Source organism: Hemitrygon akajei, chromosome 19, assembly GCF_048418815.1.
Source record: "Hemitrygon akajei chromosome 19, sHemAka1.3, whole genome shotgun sequence".
Taxonomy (NCBI): domain Eukaryota; kingdom Metazoa; phylum Chordata; class Chondrichthyes; order Myliobatiformes; family Dasyatidae; genus Hemitrygon; species Hemitrygon akajei.
In genome coordinates, this window is record NC_133142.1 from 68,366,614 (window position 1) to 68,390,770 (window position 24,157).

The following is a 24,157-nucleotide window of genomic DNA, read 5'->3' on the forward strand; positions in this document are numbered from 1 at the left end:
GCCCGATTGCGACACTGACGTGCCGAAGGTGTTTACGGCTGGTTGCCGGGAGTACGTCACGTGGTGTTCTATTAGGACAGCATGAAGCGGCCGAGTGAGTGGGGCGACTGGCGTTTACTTTTATAAACTTAGTAAACTGACCGTTTTTATTCACAAATTTGCTAATTTGTTTTGTATTTATTACAGAATTAAAAAAGGCCAGCAAGCGTCTGTCTTGCCACAAGAAATATAAGATCCAGAGAAAGGTGAGTTGAGAGCCGGTTTCGGGCCTTGCTTGGTCTTTTAAGACACGTGCGGTAGGTTAAGACTTCAGAAAGTTTCGTATTAAAAGTGTGAGAATTTGCTTTAAACGTTTCCTCATGGTATTGAATTCTATTTAATTGTGTTTTAAAATATTAGTTTTTGTGAGCATGGTCATAGAACAACATCCCTTATGGTAAACGACAGGACAATAAAAACGTTTTTTTTAATTCTAGATATGAATAAAAGTGATGGACTCTGTGGGAGAAAGGGTTAGATTGCTCTTAGAGTAAGTTTAAAGTTCGGCACATCTTTTGCCCAAAGGCCTGTATGTTATAATAAAGAATATTAATAGGTGAGCACATTTGATACATGCATTTTTAGCAAGATATGGCAAGTTGTTTCAGAAAGTAAAACCCCAACTATCCAATGGAAACTGGCAGCTTATTATTTGGTGCAGTGAAAAAGCAAAGGAGTTCATGTGAGTTTGTGATAGGAATGACAGTGAGATTCCAATGGACATAGCGGATACTCTTAACTGGTATTTTGCTCAAGTGTTCACCTGTGAAAATGTTAGGAATAGGCCAGAAAGTGTAGATAATGAGGTTGTTTTAAGTGGCTTGGAGATCTTAGCGAGGTCCTGCTTCAGCTGAAAAGGCTGAAAGTTGATAAATCTCCAGGACCAGACAATATATATACATGGGTGTGATTATATATGCACAAAAACCCCTAACATTATTTTTCAAAACTTGACCAGTAAGCTTAATGTGTATGATAGGTAAGATAATGAAACAATAATAAAGAATGAGATGGAAAATAGCTGATAAGAGTAGGCATGTTGGCAGAAAGCAGCATGGGTTCAGAAGGGAGTAATTAATGTTTCACTAATATGCTAGGGTTCTATGAAGATGCAGCTAAAATTTATGATAACAATAGAGGGGTTGATTTTCTTTACTTGGACTTTCAGAAGGCTTTTGACAAAGTACCCCACGAGGGGTTAATAATCATATTACAGGAGGTAGGGATTTGAGGTGAAGGGTGCAAATGGGTTCAGAATTGGCTCAAAAAACAGAAATTGAGCAGATTATTAGAAGACCACTATCTAACTCTTTCTTGAAAGCATCCAGAGAATTGGCCTCCACTGCCTTCTGAGGCAGAGCATTCCATAGATTCACAACTCTCTGGGTGAAAAAGTTTTTCCTCAACTCTATTCTAAATGGCCTACCCCTTATTCTTAAACTGGCCTCTGGTTTCTGGACTCCCCCAACATCGGGAACATGACTGATAGACATACTTTATTGATCCCGAGGGAAATTGGGTTTCATTACAGTCGCACCAACCAAGAATAGTGTAGAAATATAGCAATATAAACCCATAAATAATTAAATAATAATAAGTAAATTATTCCAAGTGGAAATAAGTCCAGGACCAGCCTATTGGCTCAGGGTGTCTGACACTCCAAGGGAGGAGTTGTAAAGTTTGATGGCCACAGGCAGGAATGACTTCCTATGACACTCAGTGTTACATCTCGGTGGAATGAGTCTCTGGCTGAATGTACTCCTGTGCCTAACCAGTACGTTATGGAGTGGATGGGAGACATTGTCCAAGATGGCATGCAACTTGGACAGCATCCTCTTTTCAGACACCACCATCAGAGAGTCCAGTTCCACCCCCACAACATCACTGGCCTTACGAATGAGTTTGTTGATTCTGTTGGTGTCTGCTACCCTCAGCCTGCTGCTCCAGCACACAACAGCAAACATGATAGCACTGGCCACCATAGACTCGTAGAACATCCTCAGCATCGTCCGGCAGATGTTAAGGACCTTAGTCTCCTCAGGAAGTAGAGACGGCTCTGACCCTTCTTGTAGACAGCCACAAGTGTTCTTTCACCGGTCCAGATTATTGCCAATTTGTATCCCCAGGTATTTGTAATCCTCCACTATGTCCACACTGACCCCCTTGGATGGAAACGGGGTTTCCTGCCTCTAGCGTGTCCAATCCCTTAATATTCTTATGTTTCAATCAGATCCCCTCTCATCCTTCTAAATGCCAGTGTATACAAGCCCAGTCGCTCCAATCTTTCAACATATGACAGTCCCGCCATCTCGGGAATCAAACTCGTGAATCTACGCTGCACTCCCTCAATAGCAAGAATGTCCTTCCTCAAATTTGGAGACGAAAACTGAACACAATACTCCAGGTGTGGTCTCACCAGGGCCCTGTACAACTGCAGAAGGGCCTCTTTGCTCCTATACTCAACTCCCCTTGTTATGAAGGCCAACTTGCCATTAGCTTTCTTCACTGCCTGCTGTACCTGCATGCTTACTTTAAGTGACTGATGTACAAGGACACCTAGATCTCGTTGTACTTCCCCTTCTCCTAACTTGACACCATTCCGATAGTAATCTGCCTTCCTGTTCTTGCCACCAAAATGGATAACCTCACATTTATCCACATTAAACTGCATCTGCCCACTCACCCAACCTGTCTAAGTCACCCTGTATTCTCGTAACATCCTCATATTTCACACTGCCACCCAGCTTTGTGTCATCTGCAAATTTGCTAATGTTACTTTTAATCCCTTCATCTAAATCATTAATGTATATAGTAAATAGCTGCTGTCCCAGCACCAAGCCTTGCGGTACCCCACTAGTCACTGCTTGCTGTTATGAAAAGGACCCGTTAATCCCTACTCTTTGTAGACTCTCTGCCAACCAATTTTCTATTCATTTTAGTACCCTACCCCCAATACCATGTGCTCTAATTTTGCCTACTAATCTCCTATGTGGGACCTTATCAAAGGCTTTCTGATAGTCCAGGTGCACTACATCCACTGGCTCTCCCTTGTCCATTTTCATAGTTACATCCTCAAAAAAATTCCAGAAAATTAGTCAAGCATGATTTTTCCTTCGTAAATCCATGCTGACTTGGACTGTTCCTGTTATAGCTATCCAAATGTGCCGCTATTTCCAGCATCTTCCCCATCACTGATGTCAGGCTAACTGGTCTATAATTCACTGTTTTCTCTCTCTCTCCTTTCTTAAAATGTGGGATAACATTAGCTACCCTCCAATCCTTGGGAACTGATCCTGAATCTATAGAACATTGGAAAATGCGTCCACGATTTCTAGAACCACCTCCTTAAGTACGCTGGGATGCAGACCATCAGTCTACCCAACACTATTTTCTGCCTAATGTGAATTTCCTTCGGTTCCTCCGTTACCCTAGGTCCTCTGGCCACTATTACATTTGGGAGATTGTCTGTCTTCCCTAGTGAAGATAGATCCAAAGTACCTGTTCAACTCGTCTGCCATGTCCTTGTTCGCCATAATAAATTCACCCGTTTCTGCCTTCAAGGGCCCAACTTTGGTTTTATACTTTGGGCTTTGTACAGCTTTTCTGTTCACATCTGGGAACTAAGGCAAGATAAAGATGCAAACAAGGGATTCTAGGGCATCACTTACCATTGGACATTTATTTTACTAATTCTCAAGGATTGTTGGCCATTCACTGCATTACTAATCTTTCAGTTAATCTCCTAGGTTCGTGAACATAAACGTAAAGTACAAAAGGAAGCAAAGAAACAAGGAAATAAAACTAAAAAATTTCGAAAAGACCCTGGTGTTCCTAATGATGCTCCATTTAAAGAAGATATTCTTCATGAAGCTGAACAAAGAAAACAAAAAGTAAGAGGGCTTTGTTTAGAAATTCATAATTCTGCATTTTTTATAGTACGGTTTATGCCCATTTTGCCAATGTGTATTTTTTTCCCTTTATCTCATGGCTCCTATAATCGGATCTGATATTTGGTTCTAGCTCATTGAACCTTGGAGTCCAAAATCACTCTTGACCTTGCATATTTGCTGCCTTTAGGAAAGAAAATTTGGTGACTCAAGTCTTTCTGTCTTCGGCTTAATCCCTTCTGAGATTGTACCTCCTGGTTGTAGATTCTAACATGGAGCCTCACACATATTAGGACTAAGTTCTCCTAGAGTGTAGAAGATCTCATTGAAGCTTGCTGATCTTAATATCGCAGATGTGACGTTAATGTGTCCCCTGGCTAGAATTTTGTCTCTCAATGTTTATAGATCAAAGGAATTTTCTGTCCTTGGAAAGTGAAGGTTGAGCAACTTAGGTTAGACAGCATCAGTGATGGACTCTATGAATCTGGGACATTTGTTTCTCTTTCCATGTTCTCTGTTAGATTCACAAATACTGTGCTTTAGTGTCTTCTATTAAACATGAAATGTTTTGAAGTGTATTTTAATGGGGGAAAACCAAACTGAAGTGGGAGTAGCTCTACTCTATACCCATGCAATTAGAAATGCAGCAAAGTGTCAGGTCCCATAGACTTAATCAAATTTGATTTCTCTTAGCTTGAAGAACTGAAGCAGAAACAAAAGCTTGCTAGGCAGAAAGAAGTTGCAAAGAAAAGGAAACTGGAATCCAAGAAGGGAAATCCTGATATTATTGTGAAGCCTCTTAAGGTACAAATTCCTGTAATAGCAAATGTTTTAAACTAGTAGAATCTTTACTTTCTATTTGTGAAACTTCTGTCTGTTATTTCTTCTCAGTGTGCTCCAATAAAGGAACAGAAAACGCTAGTTAAATTTGAAGAGAAAAACTCAAGAGAATCTCTAGGTGGGGAACTGAACAAGGTGTGTAGATTAGTAGAGAAACTACATTTGCCATAATAACTGCAATTTTGTGTAAAGTAAAATTGTAAACTGACTTGGAAGTTGTAATATTTGTTTAACATGCCATTATTATTTAAAATGTAGAAATGTAAATAATTCCAGGAAATACAACATCTGAAATTGCAGAGTTAACTTTGTATGTTAGCTGTGGAAGTTTTGCTTTTTAGAACAAGGTAATTAAAAATGAGCTTTTTAAAACAGGTTTTAAAAAAGCTATTTGAAAAAAACTATTTAAATCTGATATCCACTCACCCCATTACTGCACACTTAATTTCCATTCCTCAGTGGACGCCATTTATTTTCCTATTAAATATGAGAAGACTGTCAAAATTAGTCATGAAGCAAAGCAACTAATGCTTCATTGTGCCTTGTATTATAATTGTTGCTGTAATTTAATAGGTGATTGATGCCTCAGATGTGGTTCTAGAGGTGGTTGATGCCAGAGATCCTCTTGGTTACAGATGTCCTCAAGTGGAGCAGGCAATCTTACGGTCTGAGGGAAAGAAGCAACTAGTCCTTGTAATAAACAAAATTGGTAAGATGATACTGTAACTGCATAACTTTCAAAAAATATTGATAATAGAATTGGCATTAGAGTGTGCAGATTCAGATTCTGACTTTTGCAAAGTAGGAATCACTGTTCTTTACTGTTTAGATTTAGTGCCAAAGGAGAATGCAGAGAGATGGTTGAAATATTTCGGAAATGAATTTCCTACTGTAGCTTTCAAATCATCCACACATCTGCAAGACAGAACAATGGTATGTTTCCCAAAAGAAGTTCCAGTCTTAACTTTATGAAATGCTTTGTTAACTTTATAAACTGCCACAAAAGTTGAAGTTGTTTTGGCTCTTGATATATGTGAAGAGTAAGATCCAACTCTGATTTTATGCAGTTAATTTAAAAATTCTTCTTTCTGAGATTTCTTTGAATCTATTTTGGAACATTTTTAAAATCCTGCTGAAGTTACAAATACAAAAATAATCAAATTAGCTGTGTAGAATTTTGCTTTGATGTACTCATTTATTTGACATAGCACAGGACAGAAATGAGCCCTTAAAACCAGTTAAATTAGTAATCAAATGGCTATCTAAGCTAATGTTTTCTGTTTATGCAATGTCCATATCCTTCCGTTTTCCCGTCATTCATGTGCCTATTTAAATGTCTCATCAGTGTCCCTTATGTTTCTGCTTCTACCACTACCCCAGCCAGCGCATCCCATGCACCCACCACTCTTGGTGTAAAAAAAAAAAACACACAAAAAAGACCTTGTCTTTCACATCTCCTTTGAAATTAAACATCTCAACCCTTGGCAAAGGATATTCTATCTATGCCTCTCACAATATAAAACTCTCATCAGATCTCCCCACAGTCTGTGACATTTCAGAGAAAACAACTCTAGTTTGTCCAAACTCTCACTATAGCACATGCCCTTGAATCCAGGCAATGTCCAGGTAAACCTATTCTGCACCCTCTCCAAAGCCTCAACAACCTCCCTAAAATGGGCAACCAGAACTGTATGCAGGTACTATAGGTGTGGCCTAACTAGAGTTTTACAAGTCAGCATAACTACCAAGGTGCAACCTTTCTTGTTTCCCTGGGTTAAATTCCATCTGGCATTTCTCTGCCCATATTTGTAAATTTCCTACAGACTGCGAAGTCTTGCTTGTATGCTAATTCAAAACGGTTCTTTGGATGCTCATTGCTAATTTTACTCTACCGCAGAGGTGTCAAACTCAATTGCACATGGGGCCAAAACTCAAAGCACACTTTAGGTCACGGGCCGAACAGGATAAACTTTTATTGAACACACTAAAACTAAACATTTTTTTGAACATAAATATGAATAAAAACAGACAGGAATATTATTCCAGAAAAAATAAACTAAAACTTTAAATAACTTAAATATTTTGCTCTCCATAAAAATATCTCCTGTCAGTATTATACAAGTTAGAAATATGAGCATGCTGCAAAAAAAACCCTGAAAATATAAATAAAATTTGTGCTTTTCAGCAAAAGTTAAAACAACAACAAATCAAAACACTCAGTTTTCTTTGCTCTTATGCCGTTTTGTCAGAGCTGGATGCTTGGCATCTTTTCTTGGCAATAAGTTTGTTTAGGTTTGGTGTAAGGTTCTGTGTTGTGGAGATTCTCAGGATGGATTGCAGGTGTTCATCAGTGAGACGACTCCTGTGTGATGTTTTGTTAATCTTCATCACTGAGAAAAGCTTCTCACACAGATATGTGCTACCAAACATGCACGAGGTTCGAGCCACATGTAGACGGAGCTGAGGCATTGCTTCAGGAATGGAGCGAATAAACTGTACGGGCCCTGCAGTGTCGTACTTTGCCTTTAGTGTCCCATTACACTGCAGCTCAATCAGCTCCATCTGAATCTGTACAGGTGCAGTTTCCACGTCGACGGCAAATGGGTTGCAAAGCAGCTCGAAATTAATTTTTTGTGCTTCAAAGTCACCAAAGCGCCGTGCGAACTCAATGCGAAGTGCGCTCAGTTTATCAGCAAAGTGCGCATTTGGGAACATCATTGCGCCGACCTGGTTCAACATTACTTGGCAACAGGGAAAATGAGGCAAGTTGCACTGGTGCATTTGTGTCTCCCATAAGAGCAGCTTCACTTGAAATGCCTTCACTGCATCATACATGTCAGTGATCAAGCGGTCACGTCCCTGGAGCTGAAGGTTTAAGACGCTGAGATGTGTTGTTATGTCAGCCAGAAACGCCAACTCACATTTCCACTTTTCATCCCGCAAAACTGTGGAGTCTTTTCCTTTACTGTCCATGAACTGACTGATTTCCTTGTTGAGCTTAAAAACTCTATTGAGAACTTTTCCCCGACTCAGCCAACGCACCTCTGTATGATAAGGAATGTCGGCAAACTCTGAATCTATTTCCCGCATAAAAGACTGAAATTGCCGGTGATTTAAACCTTTAACTCGGATAAAGTTTACGGCTTGTGTTGCAGTGCTCATTACATGTTCCATCTTTAGGATTTTACCACACAGCGTTTCTTGGTGTATGATGCAGTGATATGTTGTTAACTCACCAGTACAGTTCTCCTCCTGCATCTTTACCCGCATCCTTCCCACTAGTCCACTTTTTTCACCGCACATCGCCGGTGCTCCATCTGTTGTAAGTCCAATAAGTTTGTCCCAGGGCAATTTCATGTCGGTTACACTTTGACATACATTTTCAAAAATGTCTTTTCCTGTCGTTTTCCCGTGCATCGATTTAATGTTCAATATTTCCTTTGTAACGCACAAATTGGAGTCCACTCCTCGGATGAAGATAGCCAGCTGTGCAGTGTCCGTCATATCAGCACTTTCATCCACAGCAAGCGAGTATGCAATAAATGGGTTGCTTCTTTCAATCAACTGTGTTCTTAAATCAGTGGCTATCTCACAAACTATACTCAGCAACCCATCGGTTTTGAAAGACTCTTTTTTCAGAATCAACTTTTCTCTTCGCCATTGTTAGGGGTTAGCTTTGACTTCAGAATAGCGTTGTATACAGCTTCAGACGCTTGACGCGGGAATGTTCCCTGGTAGCCTATCGGCAGCTGTTGCGCTGCATTATGGGATCTGTAGTTTGTGTGTTATCAGCGCTTCATATCGCCGGGCCATTAATAATTAAAATAATAGATCTATCTAAAATGATCTCGCGGGCCGGATATAATTGTACGCTGGGCTGGATATGGCCCGTGGGCCTTGTGTTTGACACCTATGCTCTACAGAGTGATGTAATGGGTTGAAATGATTAAATTGGGTTACACTCCAATTCCCACTCAGAATCTTAACATCATGGACTAATTGTTCTGATCAGAGATCAGCATATGAAAATTATAGAGGATTAATTTAGTCTTTCACTTCCTTACAAAATACCAATATATTTTGCTATTAATGTGATTGTAGTGATCTTGATGGTAATTAATTAGAGCATAGCCAAAAATAGTTTCATTTTTAGCTTCATTCTAAATTCTGTAAATTACTTCTATTTGAACAGGTAAAGAAGAAAAACTTTAATATAGGTATGGAAATATCCCATAGCACTATGTGTGCTGGTGATGAAAATCTTTTAAATTTGCTTGGTAGCTACTGCAGAATACAAAAATTGAAAAGCATTAAAGTTGGTGTTGTAGGTAAGTGTGTACTGCAAATTTAAAGTTAATGGTTTAACTGAATTTGAAATTTTCAGAAGTTAACTGTCAAAATCACTCAGAAATTTTTCAAATGCCATTGCTCATCCTTTGAAAGGATTAATGCAATCTGTTTAAAAAAATTTTTTGTATCCCTTACACATCCAGTAAAGTAAATTCCTATATAGAAACATAGAAAATCTACAGTACAATACAGGCCCTTCAGCCCACAATGCTGTGCCGAACATGTACTTACTTTAGAAATTACCTAGGGTTAGCCGTATCCCTCTGTTTTTCTTAGCTAAATGTACCTATCCAAGAGCCTCTTAAAAGACCCTATTCTGTCCGCTGTCACCGGCAGCCCATTCCATGCACTCACCACCCTCTGCTTTTTTAAAAAAAAAACTTACTCCTGACATCCCCTCTACCTACTTCCAAGCACCTTCAAACTGTGCCCTCTTGTGCTGGCCATTTGAGCACTGGGGAAAAGCCTCTGACTATCCACACAATCAATGTCTCTCATCATATACACAGCTTGATCAGGTCACCTCTCAATCTGTGTTGCTCCAAGGAGAAAAGGCCAAGTTAATTCAACCTATTCCCATAAGGCATGCTCCCCAATCCAGGCAACATCCTTGTGAGTCTCCTCTGCACCCTTTCTATGGCTTCCACGTCCTTCCTGTAGTGAGGTGATCAGAACTGAGCACAATACTCCAAGTGGGGTTTGACCAGGGTCATATATAGTTATGACATTACCTCTCAGCTCCTAAACTCAATCTCACGATTGATGAAGGCCAATGCACCTTATGTTTTCTTAACCACAGAGTCAACCTGCGTAGCAGCTTTGAGTGTCCTATGGACTCGGACCCCAAGATCCCTCCGATCCTCCACACTGCCAAGAGTCTTACCATTGATACTATATTCTGACATCACATTTGACCTACCAAAATGAACCACCTCACACTTAACTGGGTTGAACTCCATCTGCCGTTTCTTAGCCCAGTTTTGCATCCTATCAATGTCCCGTTATAACCTCTGACAGCCCTCCACACTATCCACAACAAGCCCAACCTTGTGTCATCAGCAAATTTACTAACTAATTCCCCAACTTCCTCATCCAGGTCATTTATAAAAATTTTCTCAATAAGCCTTGCGTGGAGTACCTTATCAAATGCTTTGCTGAATTCCATATACAGTACATCTACTGCTCTACGTTCATCAGTGTGTTTAGTCACATCCTTAAAAAATTCAATCAGGCACGAAAGGCATGATCTGCCTTTCACAAACCCATGCTGACTATTCCTATTATACCTCTCCAAATGTTCATAACTCCTGCCTCTCAGGATCTTTTCCACCAACTTACAACACTGAAATAAGACTCACTGGTCTATAATTTCCAGCGCTATTTCTACTCCCTTTCTTGAATAAAGGTACAACATCTGCAATCCTCCGGAACCTCTCCTGTCCCCATTGATGATGCAAAGATCATTGCCAGAGGCTCAGAAATCTCCTCCCTCACTTCCCACAGTAGCCTGGGGTATATCTTGTACAGTCCTGGTGATTTATCCGACCTGATGCTTTTCAAAAGCTCCAGTACATCCTCTTTCTTAACGTCTATATGCTTAAGCTTTTCAATTCATGTAAGTCATCCCTACAGTTGCCAAGCTCCGTTTCCATAGTGAATACTGAAGCAAAAGTATTCATTAAGTACCTTTGCTACCTCCTCTGGTTCCATACACACTTTTCCACTGGCACACTTGATTGGTCCTATTTTCTCACGACTTATTCTCTTGCTTTTCACATACTTGTAGAATTCCTTGGGGTTTTCCTTAATCCTGCTAGCCTTATAATTTTCTGGATCTCTATCATTACCTGGTTTTTTAGAACCTTTTATAAGCTTATCTTTTTCTTCTTGACTAGATGTTCTACATCCTTTGTATACCATGGTACACCCTACCATCCTTTCCCTGTCTCATTGGAACATACCTATGCAGAATGCCACACAACCATCCCTGAACATTTGTCATGTTACTGCCGTACATTCCCCTGAGAACATCTGCTCCCAATTTATGCTTCTGAGTTCCTGCCTGATAGGTTCATTTTCCCCCTTACTCCAATTAAATGTTTTCCTGACTTGTCTGCTCCTATCCCTCTTCAATGCTATGGTAAAGGAGATAGGATTGTGATCACTATCTCTCCGCTGAGAGACCTGACCAGGTTCATTTCCCGATACCAGATCAAATACAACCTCTCCTCTTGTAGGCTTATCTACATATTGTGTTAGAAAACCTTCCTGAACACACCTAACAAACTCCACCCCATCTGAACCCCTTGCTCTTGGGTGATGCCAATCAATGTTGGGGAAATTAAAATCACCCATAACAACAACCCTGTTGTTGCACCGTTCCAGAATCTGTCTCCCTATCTGCTCCTCGATGTCCCTGTTACTATTGGGTGGTCTATAAAAGAAACACCCAGTAGGGTTATTGACCCCTTCCTGTTCCTAACTTCCACCCACAGAGACTCTATAGACAATCCCTCCATGACTCCCCCTCCCCTTTCTGCAACTGCCAGTGCCATGCCCCCACCTCTTTTGCCTCCACCCCTGTCCTTTCTGAAACATCTAAAGCCTGGCAGTCTTAAGTAGTTATTCCTGCCCCTGAGCCATCCAAGTCTCTGTAATGGCCACAACATCATAGCTCCAAGTACTGATCCACGTTCTAAATTTATGTGCTTTGTTCATGATACTCCTTGCATTAAAATAGACACATCTCAAATCATCAGTCTGAGTGCATCCCTTCTCTGTCGCCTGCCTATCTATCCTCCCTCTCATACTGCCTATGCTGACTGTTCTGTTGCATATCTTGCTGCACATACTATTGATTACAAATTATAAGGCATTATCGGGCATATGTATTAAGGGAGGGAAGTTTAGGGGAGACATCAGGGGTAAGTTTTTTACACAGAGGGTTGTGAGTGCCTGGAATGACTTGCCAGGGATGGTGGTGGAGGCTAAAACATTAGGGTATTTAAGAGCCTCTTGGACAGGCACATGGATATGGCACATGGAAAGAAAAATAGAGGGTTATGGGGTAGTGTGGGTTTAGTACTCTTTTTAAGGATTATATGGGTCAGCACAACATGGAGGGCTGAAGGGCCTGTACTGTGCTGTAGTGTTCTATGGTTCTATAATTTGCACTTTGCACATTCAGATGGAGACGTAACGTAAAGGTTTTTACTCATGTATGTGAAGGATGTAAGAAATAAAGTCAGTTGAATTCAATTTTAAAAATATGCAATGTGTAAAGGTCTTTGCATTAAAGACATTGTAGTTTTAGTAATGAGTAGTTGGTTAAATCAAAAACTGTAGATTGGAAGTAGTCCTATTCAATGTATGCAATATATTGTCATTAATGCCACAATCTTTTTTTCAGGTTTTCCAAATGTAGGGAAAAGCAGTATAATTAACACCTTGAAGAAAATGAGAGCTTGCAATGTGGGACAAATGAAAGGTCTTACAAAGTAAGAAGTGATATCCTGGTATAAATGTGAAGTTTAGATATTTGTGTGTTGACATAATAGTTGTGGCACAGAATTTGGAATAATCATTGCTAAGAACAAAATCAAGTTGAATTTGTGCCAGGAGACTTATTCCTCATAAGATCATTAGACTTTGGAATTCAATTGAAATGGGATAGTTTAAAGCTTTTTGTACTTTTAACAAGAACATCCTTGCTGTAATGCATTCCATGTGAGAGATGCATTAGATTTCAGGGAGGCTGTTGTGAGAACGTTAGAATGTGGTGTTAGAAATCCTATAAAATTAATGCCTGACATGAGAGGAGTTTAGTAACACGTATGGAAACCTATCAATTGCTTTATCAATTTTTGTTGGGTTTCACACTGCAGTAATCTTTTATTATTTTTCCTTCATTGAAACTTCATTGGCTTATCTAGTAATCGTTTTCTGATCTTCAAATGCAGTTACATTTTAACCAGTGGATAAGTTAATTTAAGTCAAGGAACTGAGTGAAAAATGAGGACAACTGTCTTAGCCTGATATTCTGTGACTGCTAAAGATCCAACTCTGATTTCACTCTGTGGTACAAGGTGCAATTTATTATCTTTGAATAAGAAGAGTTTTTATGTTATTGAGCTATTGGCACCAGGGTAACTGCAGTTTTATAACTACAGGTCTATGCAGGAGATACACATTGACAAGAGGATCAAATTATTGGACTCTCCAAGTATTATTGCTTCTCCATCGAACTCTGCCATTGCCTTGGCCTTGAGAAACATTGTGAGTGTTGATGCATTTGAAAATCCTACTGCTGCAGTGGAGCACATTTTGAAGAACTGCAATAAGCAGCAGGTACTGTTTTTCAGTTTTTCCTCTTGTTGCTTTTGAAAGTTTAAATTATAGTTAATTTAATCAAATCCACGCAATTTAATAGGAAAACTATTGTATTGCGAGTGAGAAATGAGGATGACTAACGTGTTCTGAAATTGTGTGATTGCTAAAGATCCAACTCTGATCTCACTCTTTGATCAATGACTAAAGAGTATAAGTATGTATTCATTTATTGTAACAAGTACTCAGTTTCTTCAGTATTTCTGTTTTGTATAATTTATGATAAATATGCATGGAGGAGGAATTTCAATTTTGTGTAAGATATCAGAGGTGTGTATGATAAAGTTAATAACATGGAGGATGTTTCCTTATAGTGGGGGAGTCAAAGACCAGAGCAGACAGCCTCAGCATAAAGGAGTATCCTTGTGGAACGGAAATTGGGGGGAATTTCTTTAGCTAAAGAGTGGTGAATGTATAATTTGTTGATACATGCAGCTACGGAGGCTAAGTTATTGGGTATATTTAAGACAGAAGTTGATAGATTCTCGATTAATCAGGGTATAAAGGGATACGGGGTCAATGTAGGAGATTGGGATGAGGAAAAATGAATCAGCCAGGATGAAATGGCAGTGCAGACTCGATGGGCCAAATGGCCTAATTCTGCTCTTGTTTCTCGTCCAGTGTTCATAGTATTTTGTCTGAGACTATAAATCGGAGGCTGGCTTCAGTGAACTAGCTTTGCTAATATCCAGTTAAGGATAGTATTAAACTTAATTACAATGAAGTTCTACCTGTTGGAGATGTCATCTTCGACTCATACTTCATTCTGTCATACTTCACACATTGATAGTTTATAACTTCTCTCTATAACAGGTTATGTTACAGTATAATGTCCCAGATTTTCGAACACCATTGGAATTTTTAATGTTGCTGGCTCAGAAAAGGAGTATATTGAAGAAAGGAGGGATGCCTGATCTTGAAAAAGCTGCCAAACTGATCCTTAGTGATTGGACTGGGTAACTAAAATATAGCTGTCACCTGAACTTTAACTGCATGCTTAAAATATTTAGTTGTTTATTTCGATAAGTGAAATTTTCTAAATGGCAAAGCTTTACTGAAGCAGACTAATAGATTTTACATAAACTGTGCAAAGTAAAATATTGGTATTTTCCTTTTCAATTAAGGACAAAGATTAGTTACTATACCCGTCCTCCAGCGACAGAAATAACCACAAAACATGTGGATGAAGCAAAAAGTGGCTTCAATATTGGAGAAATTACGAAAGGCAATATGAATACACTTAAAGGTAATCATTAAATTTATGTAACAGGTGAAAAATAGAAAAGAGTTTGGTATGAATCCCTTAGTTGTGGATTTTTATTGTAAAGGAAAAATTAGCGATCTTGCATTGTGGATGACAATCCACTGATATGCTTGTCACAGATTGTAGATGATTTGCAAGATAACAAGCAATTTTGCTGGTTGATGTAATATCAGGAAACTGGAATACACAGTTGATATAAATGTCTAGCAATGTTCTCTTTAATTTTTAGTAGTCAGTGTGCTCAAAAACCTTATGTTGTGTGCAAATTTTTTTTTCCTGTGACAAAAGTACGTGCACACTGAATGCACACATGGCAGTTTATGTAGGTTTACAAATTATTTGACAAAAACTGCGCAGAATAACAACAAAATAACATACATATTTAAATCACTGTTATTTTTTTTCTGTCTCCTGTCTTTAGCATTTACCCATTCTTTGTAAACTCTATCTAGACTATTAGAGCTTCCATCCAATTGATAGCTTTTGATTCTCATTAACATATCCAAATGACATTCACCTAAACGGTTTCTCAGCTTGTTTTTGAGGTGATCCATTAGGCTAAAACCTCGCTCACAGTCCGCACTAGACACAAGAAAGGTTCCCCCAATGTCCATCACCTGTGCAAGGTTGCAAAACTGTTCATTTTGAAGTACAAATGCCACCATTTGAGCAAAGTTTGAAATCAGTTTGTATTTCATTTCTTTTCTTGCATGGAAAATTTGAAATCATTGAACTGTCTAACTATTACAGCATTTTCAGCTAGAAAATCATGATATTTTAGACATAAGGCATTAACTTGTTCATCACCAAATGTGAAGCCACGATCTGCAATTGCAGAGAAATCAAAAGCTGACCATTCTTGTACCTCATCTTCAGGAAACCTTTCTTCTAAATGAACATCGTTGTTGGTCTAGCAAAACTTTTAACTTTGTCACTCCATGAAACATTGAGACTGCTTTCTTATCTTGTTAATTTTGCCCAATGCAAAATGAAGTGAATCAATCAGTGTCAGGCCACTTTTTTGCAGAATCTTGCACAGTGCAGCCAGTTCATCAAAGACATCATTTAAAACCTGTAAACCTACTTTGTATGTGATGTTTATCAATTTCTTGTGACAGTATTTAGCCACAGGGTCATTTGACTGATCATCTTCAAAGTATGTGATCAGTGCCTCATAATTTTTTTATTATTGCCTGCAATGCAAAGTGTCTAGATAACCATCTGACTTCATTAAGTGGTCTGAAAGCATCAGCTTCATTTTCAGAGGCCCCTACAATTTCTTTAAATTCACATCTTTTAACTGCAGATCGAAAAAACATTGAATAGATTGTTCTCATCAAAGTTTCAATGTCTCTGATTAACTTGACTTCTTTCCATGCATCACAAATCCCCAGATCTTCACAGTGCACTACACAATGTTGCTGAACTAAGTGTGGAATGTCCTGTTTAAGTCTTGCTGCAACACCATTAATACTAGCCAACATTACTGACGCTCTATCAGACGTAAACATCACCATTTTATGGAGGTCAAGTTTCTTCTCTTCATAAAACTGCTTGACCGCTGAAACAATAGAGGAAGCATCACACGCCTGCAGCTGAACTATTCCGCCAAAAAATGTTTTATAAACAGTACAATCTTTAGATCTGTATTTGAAATACAGAATGAGACATTTGTTGACAGATATGTCTGTGGTTTCATCAACTGCTAACGTGTGAAAGTCTTCAAACATGTCTTTCTGAACAATATAGTTGATAGTCTCCAGAAATTCAAACGCATAATTTTTGCTTCGCCAGCTGTCTGGGTGTTGAACATACTTTTTCATATGTTCATTAATGTGTTGAACTGAATGTAAAGAGTTATTCATTTTAACAGCTAACAACACACTGTCAATAAGAACTTTGATCTCCTCTGGGTTTAATTGTTTTCGCTTTTGCTCATCTGCACTCAACCATAACATGTGTAGTACTCCTGTAATGGGTAATGATGGGTTCTGTTGCCTGAGCTTTTGTACACCGTCCAAATGCGATTTACTTGCCAAATGACACTTGAAAAAGTCAAGTTTCCAAATACCATCCCACTTTTTTCCACTAGCAAATTCTCCAGCAACCTTTGCATCACGACAATATAAACAGATACTCCAGTTTCTGAATCATACATAAATATTTCTCGTAGCTGAACGTTCATGAGCTTTCAATGTAGCAGTTTACTATTTTGTTAAGCCATTCAACTTTAAACAAATTTGCAGTTCTTTTGCGCTTCACGCCCTTGGCTTCTTTTGAATTTGACATAGTGAATCAATATTTTTTTCAATAAAAACTTAGTAAGCTATCTACAGGATTTGAAACAGATCTTTGTAAACTTTATGATATTAAAATTGTCCGCCAAACATGCCATCATGATGCAGCTGTACAAACCGGAACAGGAAAGGTGACGTGCATTGTGGTATTTGAAAAACCGACTAACTAGTTAACAGAAGCATTTAGCTAAAAGATTATTTTCAATAAGTATAATTATTAGTTACTACATTATTTTAGATAACTAACCTTTTGTGCGCACATTAATTTCCTTTGTGCCCTGGTTGAAAAACGTGTGTGCGCGCACATGTGCACAGCTTAGAGGGAACATAGTTGGCTAGGGTTTTTTAAAAAAAGTTTTAGACTAACGGCATATGAAATAAATGGCAATAGTTTATTAGAGCCTAATTGCATGTCTCTTAGAACATTCCTGCTTTCAAATGAAAGTCACTAATTTGCTTTCTTCTCCTGCCCTGTCATCCCTCTTCCCTCCCCCCCACCTTACCAGTTGTTAGATGTCCAAATGCAGCGAGCAGTATAATTTTCCACTCTACAGGACCCACAAATGGAATCCTTGCAAAAAGAAACACTAAGGAATTGCAGAATGTGGGGGAAGAAGAGGATGATGAGGAAGATTCAGAGGTAACAACTCTTAATTGCAGGGCTATCTTCATGGATTTTCCGTTCAGCTGGTATTTACAGAGATTCTGCAGGTCCTCATCTAATCTTGCATGATCAGCCAAGTGATATGAATTAATATAAGAACTGTTTTTCCTTGATAGTTTTATTGGCACTTAATTATAACAAGTATTTTCAAACTGGAAGCATTCTTGGCAATGATTCCAGTGGAGCTAATTTAGATTGAAAACTATAGCTTCAGAAAAAACTGACAAAATCGTGTGGAATCTAGTTATCTTAAAAGTTCAAATTTTTCACATTAAGATGTTTAACTACCACTGAACTAAGAAGTTTGAGGCTAGTTGAGATATTTTAATTCTTACAGTATTTCTAAGATGCGTATGCAATATTTAGAGATTGCAGGAAAAGGTTAAAGTACAGATATTTGCAAAGTCAATAAAGTAGTGACCTAAATTAATATAACAAACATTGTGCACAGATTTAGCCAAATTCAGAAGGGAATAATTTTTACAGGAAAAGCAACTGCGTGTAAGTCTTTAGGAATGAGGGTGTGTGATGGGAATGGGATGGACAACTCAATATTCACTATATATAAAATGATCTAGACAACCATAATATGTCACAATCATTCCAAAAAAAAAAAAAATCTGCAACAAAGTTGAGCCACAAATCAGAGGATGTGTCGATTTCGGAGTTGGTCATTTTAGCCAGACAGAATCCATAATCCTGCATTTATAGAACAGTATAGCACAGAAAAAGGCCCTCTTGGCTTAAACCCCCTTTGCCGCAAAGTTGGGCAAAGGCTGCTAAACAGCAGAGATGCCATCAATTCTCAATGGAAGGAACATTTTCAGGAGCTTCTTAATTCCACAACTGACATTGAAGTCATCAGCCAGCTCCCCCAATGACCCATGAAGGAAGATGTGAGTAAGCTTCCTTGTATCAAAGCGGTGCAGATGGCTTGCTAGATGTTGAGGAACCACAAGGCTACTAGGCCTGATGAAATTCCAGCAGTAATCCTCAGGAAGGTGGCACAGAACTGCTTCATGATCAGCTTGACAAGAACTGGGACCAAAAGATTCTAGCTGAACTCATGGATGCCCTGATTGTCAAACTCTTCAAACTAACTGCAGAAACTATAGAGGCATCTCCCTCCTCTATAACAGGAAAGGTACTCACCTGAATTTTATATGATGAGTTTTCACCTCTGGCAGAAGATCTCCTACTTGAGTCTCAGTGTGTCTCCTATCCTGCCAGAGGAACACCTGATTTTTACAGCATGTCAATTGTAGGAGAAAGCCCGGGAACAAAATCTCCCACTTATATGGCCTTCATGGGGTTACAAAGGCATTTGACTCTAAATCATCCTGCCTTTTGGCAGGTGCAGTCCAAAATTGGGTGCCCGCAGGAATGCTTTAAGATCCTGCAGCTCCAACACAATAATGAGTGCAACAGTCATCAGCAACAGAGGCTCTGAAACAGCACCTTTTAAGGTTGAGACAGGGATGATCCTTGCCCAAACTCTGTTTTTTGTTTTCATTGCAGCCATTCTTCCACCTCAGATGCCAAGATCTCCCACAAGGAGTTCAGATTCTCTATAGGACAGATGGGGGCTCTTTAACCTTAACAGGTTCAAGGCAAAGAGCAAGGTGTCAACTATTTTTATGGAACTACTAATTATGGAGCTCTAGTATACAGGCATAGCTCACTCTGAGGATCTACAGTGCATGATGGATGCTTTTGCCAAAGTATACAAGTTCCTGGGACTTGGATCAAGAAAACCCAGGTCCTCCACCAACCTGCTCCTAAAATTCCATCCACACTGATTATTTCCCTTATCTTGGCAGCCTTCCGGAGACAGCATTGACCTTGAAATAAATCGCAGAATTGGCTATGCGAGTGAAGCTTTTGCCAGGCTGAGAAAGGGGTTTTTTGAAAACCGGGTTATCAAGCTTCTGGTTTGTATAGCTATAGTCTTCCCCTCCTACCATTTGAAGCAGATTCAAGGATAACGTACAGTAGGCACATAAAATCCCTGGAAACTTAACATCAAAGATGCCTCCAAAGGATTTGTAAAGTTAGCTGTAAGAACAGGTGTACTAACTCCAGCATCCTGGAGGAAGCTAACATTAACTCCATAGCCATAATCGTGACTCAACACCAATTGTGATGGGTCTGCCACATCATCCATATGCCTGACTCCCTAACCAACTGCTGTTTGGCCAACTCAAGGATACAAAGTGCACTCCTGGAGGGCAGAAAAAGTGGTTCAAGGACAATATCAAGACCCACTTGAGGGAGTACCACAGCAAGCTTGAATGCTTGGGAGAAATTAGCACAGGGTGAGAAAAGCTGGGGGACTGCACAGCTTGAAGGATACTTGGCCACTGAGACTAAGCAGTTTCAACAAGAGACAGGAAGAGGCCCAACCAGCTACATCCACCACCACTTCAGTGACCCACACCTGTCAACTGCAATTTGACTTGTGGGTCTAGATGACTGAAGATGCCGATCTGTAATCTGCAAGTATCCAGAACAACCACGAGGAGAAGAATTGTACCCGACTATGAATGATTGCAGATGATAGAAAGGTTGGTCAAAGTCACTAATCTAAATGATCCAGCACACATTGTGGGCCAAAGGGCCTTTTTCTGTGCTATACTGTTCTATAAATGCAGGATTATAGATTCTGTCTGGCTAAAATGACCAACTCCCAAGTCAACACGTCCTCTGATATGTGGCTCAACTTTGTTGCAGTTTTTCTAAGAATGATTGTGAGGTAGGGTTAAGAAAATTTCTGAATTTAAGCTACCTGTTTTTTTAAATTTTAAACTTCAGGCAGAATCTGAAGTAGATAAGGATTCATTGGAAAGGTTTAAAGCAAACAGCTCAGCAGCCAAACCTTTGCAAAGAAAAAGAAGCCCCCTCCAAGAAAAGGCAACAGATCATAAAACCTTAAGACATGGGAGCAGACTTGGGCCATTTGTCCAATTGAATCTGCTCTGCCATTTCATCATGGCTGATCCACGTTCTTCTCAACACCCCCATCTACCTCCACCTTAAATACACCTGGCCTCCACAGCCGCCTGTGACAAAGAATTTCACAGATTCACCAGCTAAAGAAATTCCTCGTCTCCATTCTAAATGGACACCCCTCTTTCTGAGGCTGTGTGCCCTCTGGTCCTACACTCCCCATCACAGAAAATTCTATCTAGGCCTTTCAACCTTCGATAGATTTCTTCCCACCCCCGCCCCCCCCCAAATTCCAGGAGAAAAGGCTCCAAGCCATCAGTTGCTGCTCATATGATAATCATTCTCATTGACTTCCTCTGAACTTTTTCATTGTCAGCACATTCTTTTAGATAAGGGGCCCAAAACTGCTCACAATACCTCCCAAGTGAGATTAACCTTTAGGGAATCCTGCATAAGGACTCCAAAGTCCCTTTGCGCCTTTGCTTTTTCAATTTTCTCCCCATTTAGAAAATATTCCACATTTTTATTCCTTCTACCAAAGTGCATGACCATACACTTCCTGACACTGTATTCCATCTGTCACTTAGTTGCTCATTCTCCTAATTTGTCCTGCAGCCTCCCAGCTTCCTCAACACTACCTGCCTTTCCACCTATCCTTGTATCATCCGCAAACTTGGCCACAAAGCTATCAATTCTGTCATCCAAGTCATTGACATACAATGTAAAAAGAAGTGGTCCCAACACCAACCCTTGCAGAACACAACTAGTCATTGAGCAATTTCAAATTCCTGGGTGTCAATCTCTGAGGATCTAACCTGGTTGCAACATATTGATTCAGCTATAATGAAGGCATGACTGCAGCCATTCGGAAAAGACTCCCTTTATTTCCACTCTTTGCCTCCTGCCAATCAGCCAATGCTCTATCCATGCTAATATCTTTCCTGTATTACCATGGCCTGTTAACTTGTTAAGCAACCTCATGTGCGGCATCTTCTCAGTGGCCTTAAATCACCTGGACAATACCAACAGTGATATTAGGATGTTGTTTGTTGACCATAGTTCAGTGTTAAACATCATCATTCCCACAATCCTAATTGATCAGCTACAGAACCTGGGCCTCTATTCCTCCCTCTGCAATTGGATCTTTGACTTCCTAACAAGACCACAATCTGTGTGGATCAGTGATATTATCTCCTCACTGATGAGCAACACTGGCGGCCCTCAGGTGGTGCTCTACTCCCTCTATAGCCATGACTGTGGTTAGATATACCTCAAATACCATCTATAAATTTGCTGATGATACTACTATTGTCGGTAGAATCTCAGACGAGAGGGTGTACAGGATAGAGATATACCAGCTAGTTGAATGGTGTCACAGCAATAACCTCGCACTCAATGTAAGACAGAAGAGCTGATTGTGGACTTCAGGAAGGGTAAGACAAGGGAACACAAACTAATCCTTAGAGGGATCAGAAGTGGAGACTGAGCAATTTCAAATTCCTGGGTGTCAATCTCTGAGGATCTAACCTGGTTGCAACATATCGATTCAGCTATAATGAAGGCATGACTGCAGCTACATTTCATTAGGAGTTTGAAGACATTTGGTTTATTACCCAAAACACTCAAAAACATCTGTAGATGTATTGTGGTGAGCATTCTGTGACAGGCTGTGTCACTGTCTGGTATGGGGGTTGGGGGGCTACTGCACAGGACCGAAATAAGCTATAGAAAGTTGTAAAATTAACTTCAAGGAGCGGTGCCTCAAAGATCAACTATCATTAAGGTCCCCCACCACCCAGGACATGCCCCCTTCTCATTGTTACTTTCAGGAAGGAGATACAGAAGCCTGAAGGCACAAACCTGGCGATTCAGGAACAGCTTCTTCCCCTCTGCCATACAATTCTTAAATGGACATTGAACCCATGAACACTGCCTCACTTTTTAAAATATATTTCTGTTTTTCCTGTCTTTTTAATCTATTCAATATACATATACTGACTAATTAATTTTTCTTCCTATATTATGTATAGCATTGTACTGCTGCTGGTATGTTAACAAATTTCATGACGCATGCAGGTTGATAACTTACATACCCCGTAACTGGGTCACTTACCAGCAAAGATAGAGAGGTCCGTTGAAGTCTGATGGTACTATTTTTAAAAGTATTTATTGATAAAGGGGCACAAAAATAAGATTAATGCAAACATACAGATAATATACGTCGTCAGTACTAAATCTAAAAGCGCGGGTATAATAATAATCAATAAGAAATAGCTCTATCGTTGTCTAGGGGATAATGTATTGTCCGATGGAAATATAACAGTCACTGTTAGTTCGTTCAAGCTGCAGCGTTTTGGGTTTAAGAGAGACGGTTTTAAACTTGCCCAGGTCTTTTATGATGCCAGTCCTTTTGAGTCGGGGGAGTTGATTTCCCCGTTGCTAACTAAAAGCCGTTTTCCGTGGTTCCAGCCAATGGAACTGAATGCACGTGGCCTCCTTCAAATGGCGTCCCGCTATTACGGGATCACTAGCGTTTCTTCTGGTGCGTCTGAGGGGCTGTTCCTACAGACCCTCTTTTATCCTGACTCGCAGGGTCATAGATGTTAATCAGGTTGGGGTGATGCAATCTCTTGCTCACCCAGCCCACTTTGCCTGAGGGTGTTCACGTAGCATAGTATTTCAATCCACAAATGTGTCTCCAAGAGACAATGGCCATGTCCCGTAGCTTTACATCACCGGGGAACGAGGCATTCTGCACGTCTCTCTCTCATTTCCTGGGTCCCCTGACCCAACCCAATAGTGATCTTGTGATTCTCACAAAGGAGGGGGCTGCAGGCATAACATAATAAACCTAATTCCAAAAGGTCTTCTGAAAAACGAGCTTCAGGTTGGATTTTTATTTTGTGTTGCCTTTGTTCTACAATCAAAGCTTCTTCCATCTCTGCCACTGCAGTTTTAAGTTAAGGAAATACTGGAGGAAGTGTGAACTAAAGGTGGAAGACACTTTAAAATGGTCCTGAATTGTATTATTGCAGCAGGATTGTTGCATTTATGTGGAGGAAACTTCATCTTGGGCTTCTCATTTTTTATATTCTCCATTTTTTTTGTCTTTCAGAGAAAATTAATCTCCTGAGTCAAAAATGTATAAACATAGATCTATCCTGTGAGAGATCAGTGAACTTCAGCATATATTTGAAGACTACGATCAGTGCAGATGTGTTCACCCTATGGATCCCCCAGTGCAGACTTGTAAAAAAAAATGGACTCCACTATTTGTTTATAAATATGCAAATTTTAATTATAAAATGGCTTTTGAATTTTATGCTATAACTTGTCTTAACTTGTGAAATATAGGATATGAGACAATAAACTTATAGCTTTGAGTTGCTGCTCATTTTTTTCAGCGAAATATGAGTTAAACTAGAAAATAACCTGAAAGGTTCAACAATGTGAAATACAAAGTACACTGCAGATGCTGTGGTCA

At 39.6% G+C, this 24,157-nt stretch overlaps 1 protein-coding gene and 1 non-coding gene across 2 annotated transcripts; both read left to right on the forward strand.

Moving 5' to 3' along the window:
• The first annotated feature begins 12 nt into the window (after positions 1–12).
• gnl3 (G protein nucleolar 3) lies at positions 13–24,056 on the forward strand. Its single transcript, XM_073072709.1, has 14 exons — positions 13–94; positions 187–245; positions 3,786–3,929; positions 4,620–4,730; positions 4,818–4,901; positions 5,340–5,475; positions 5,596–5,699; positions 8,959–9,094; positions 12,526–12,613; positions 13,286–13,463; positions 14,316–14,458; positions 14,627–14,748; positions 17,570–17,703; positions 23,789–24,056. Exons 1-14 carry the CDS (start codon positions 82–84, stop codon positions 23,804–23,806), a joined length of 1,470 nt encoding a protein of 489 aa, XP_072928810.1. The 5' UTR covers positions 13–81; the 3' UTR covers positions 23,807–24,056.
• On the forward strand, positions 13,123–13,195 carry LOC140742164 (small nucleolar RNA SNORD19). The gene has a single exon (XR_012102240.1). It is a non-coding gene; the product is annotated as a small nucleolar RNA SNORD19 (small nucleolar RNA).
• Positions 24,057–24,157: the final 101 nt, after the last annotated feature.

Excerpts from the sequence above, each read along its gene's own strand:
- gnl3 (XM_073072709.1), top strand. Across the intron at positions 246-3,785 it reads AATATAAGATCCAGAGAAAG|GTTCGTGAACATAAACGTAA; the intron begins GTGAGTTGAGAG and ends TTAATCTCCTAG. Across the intron at positions 4,731-4,817 it reads TTATTGTGAAGCCTCTTAAG|TGTGCTCCAATAAAGGAACA; the intron begins GTACAAATTCCT and ends ATTTCTTCTCAG.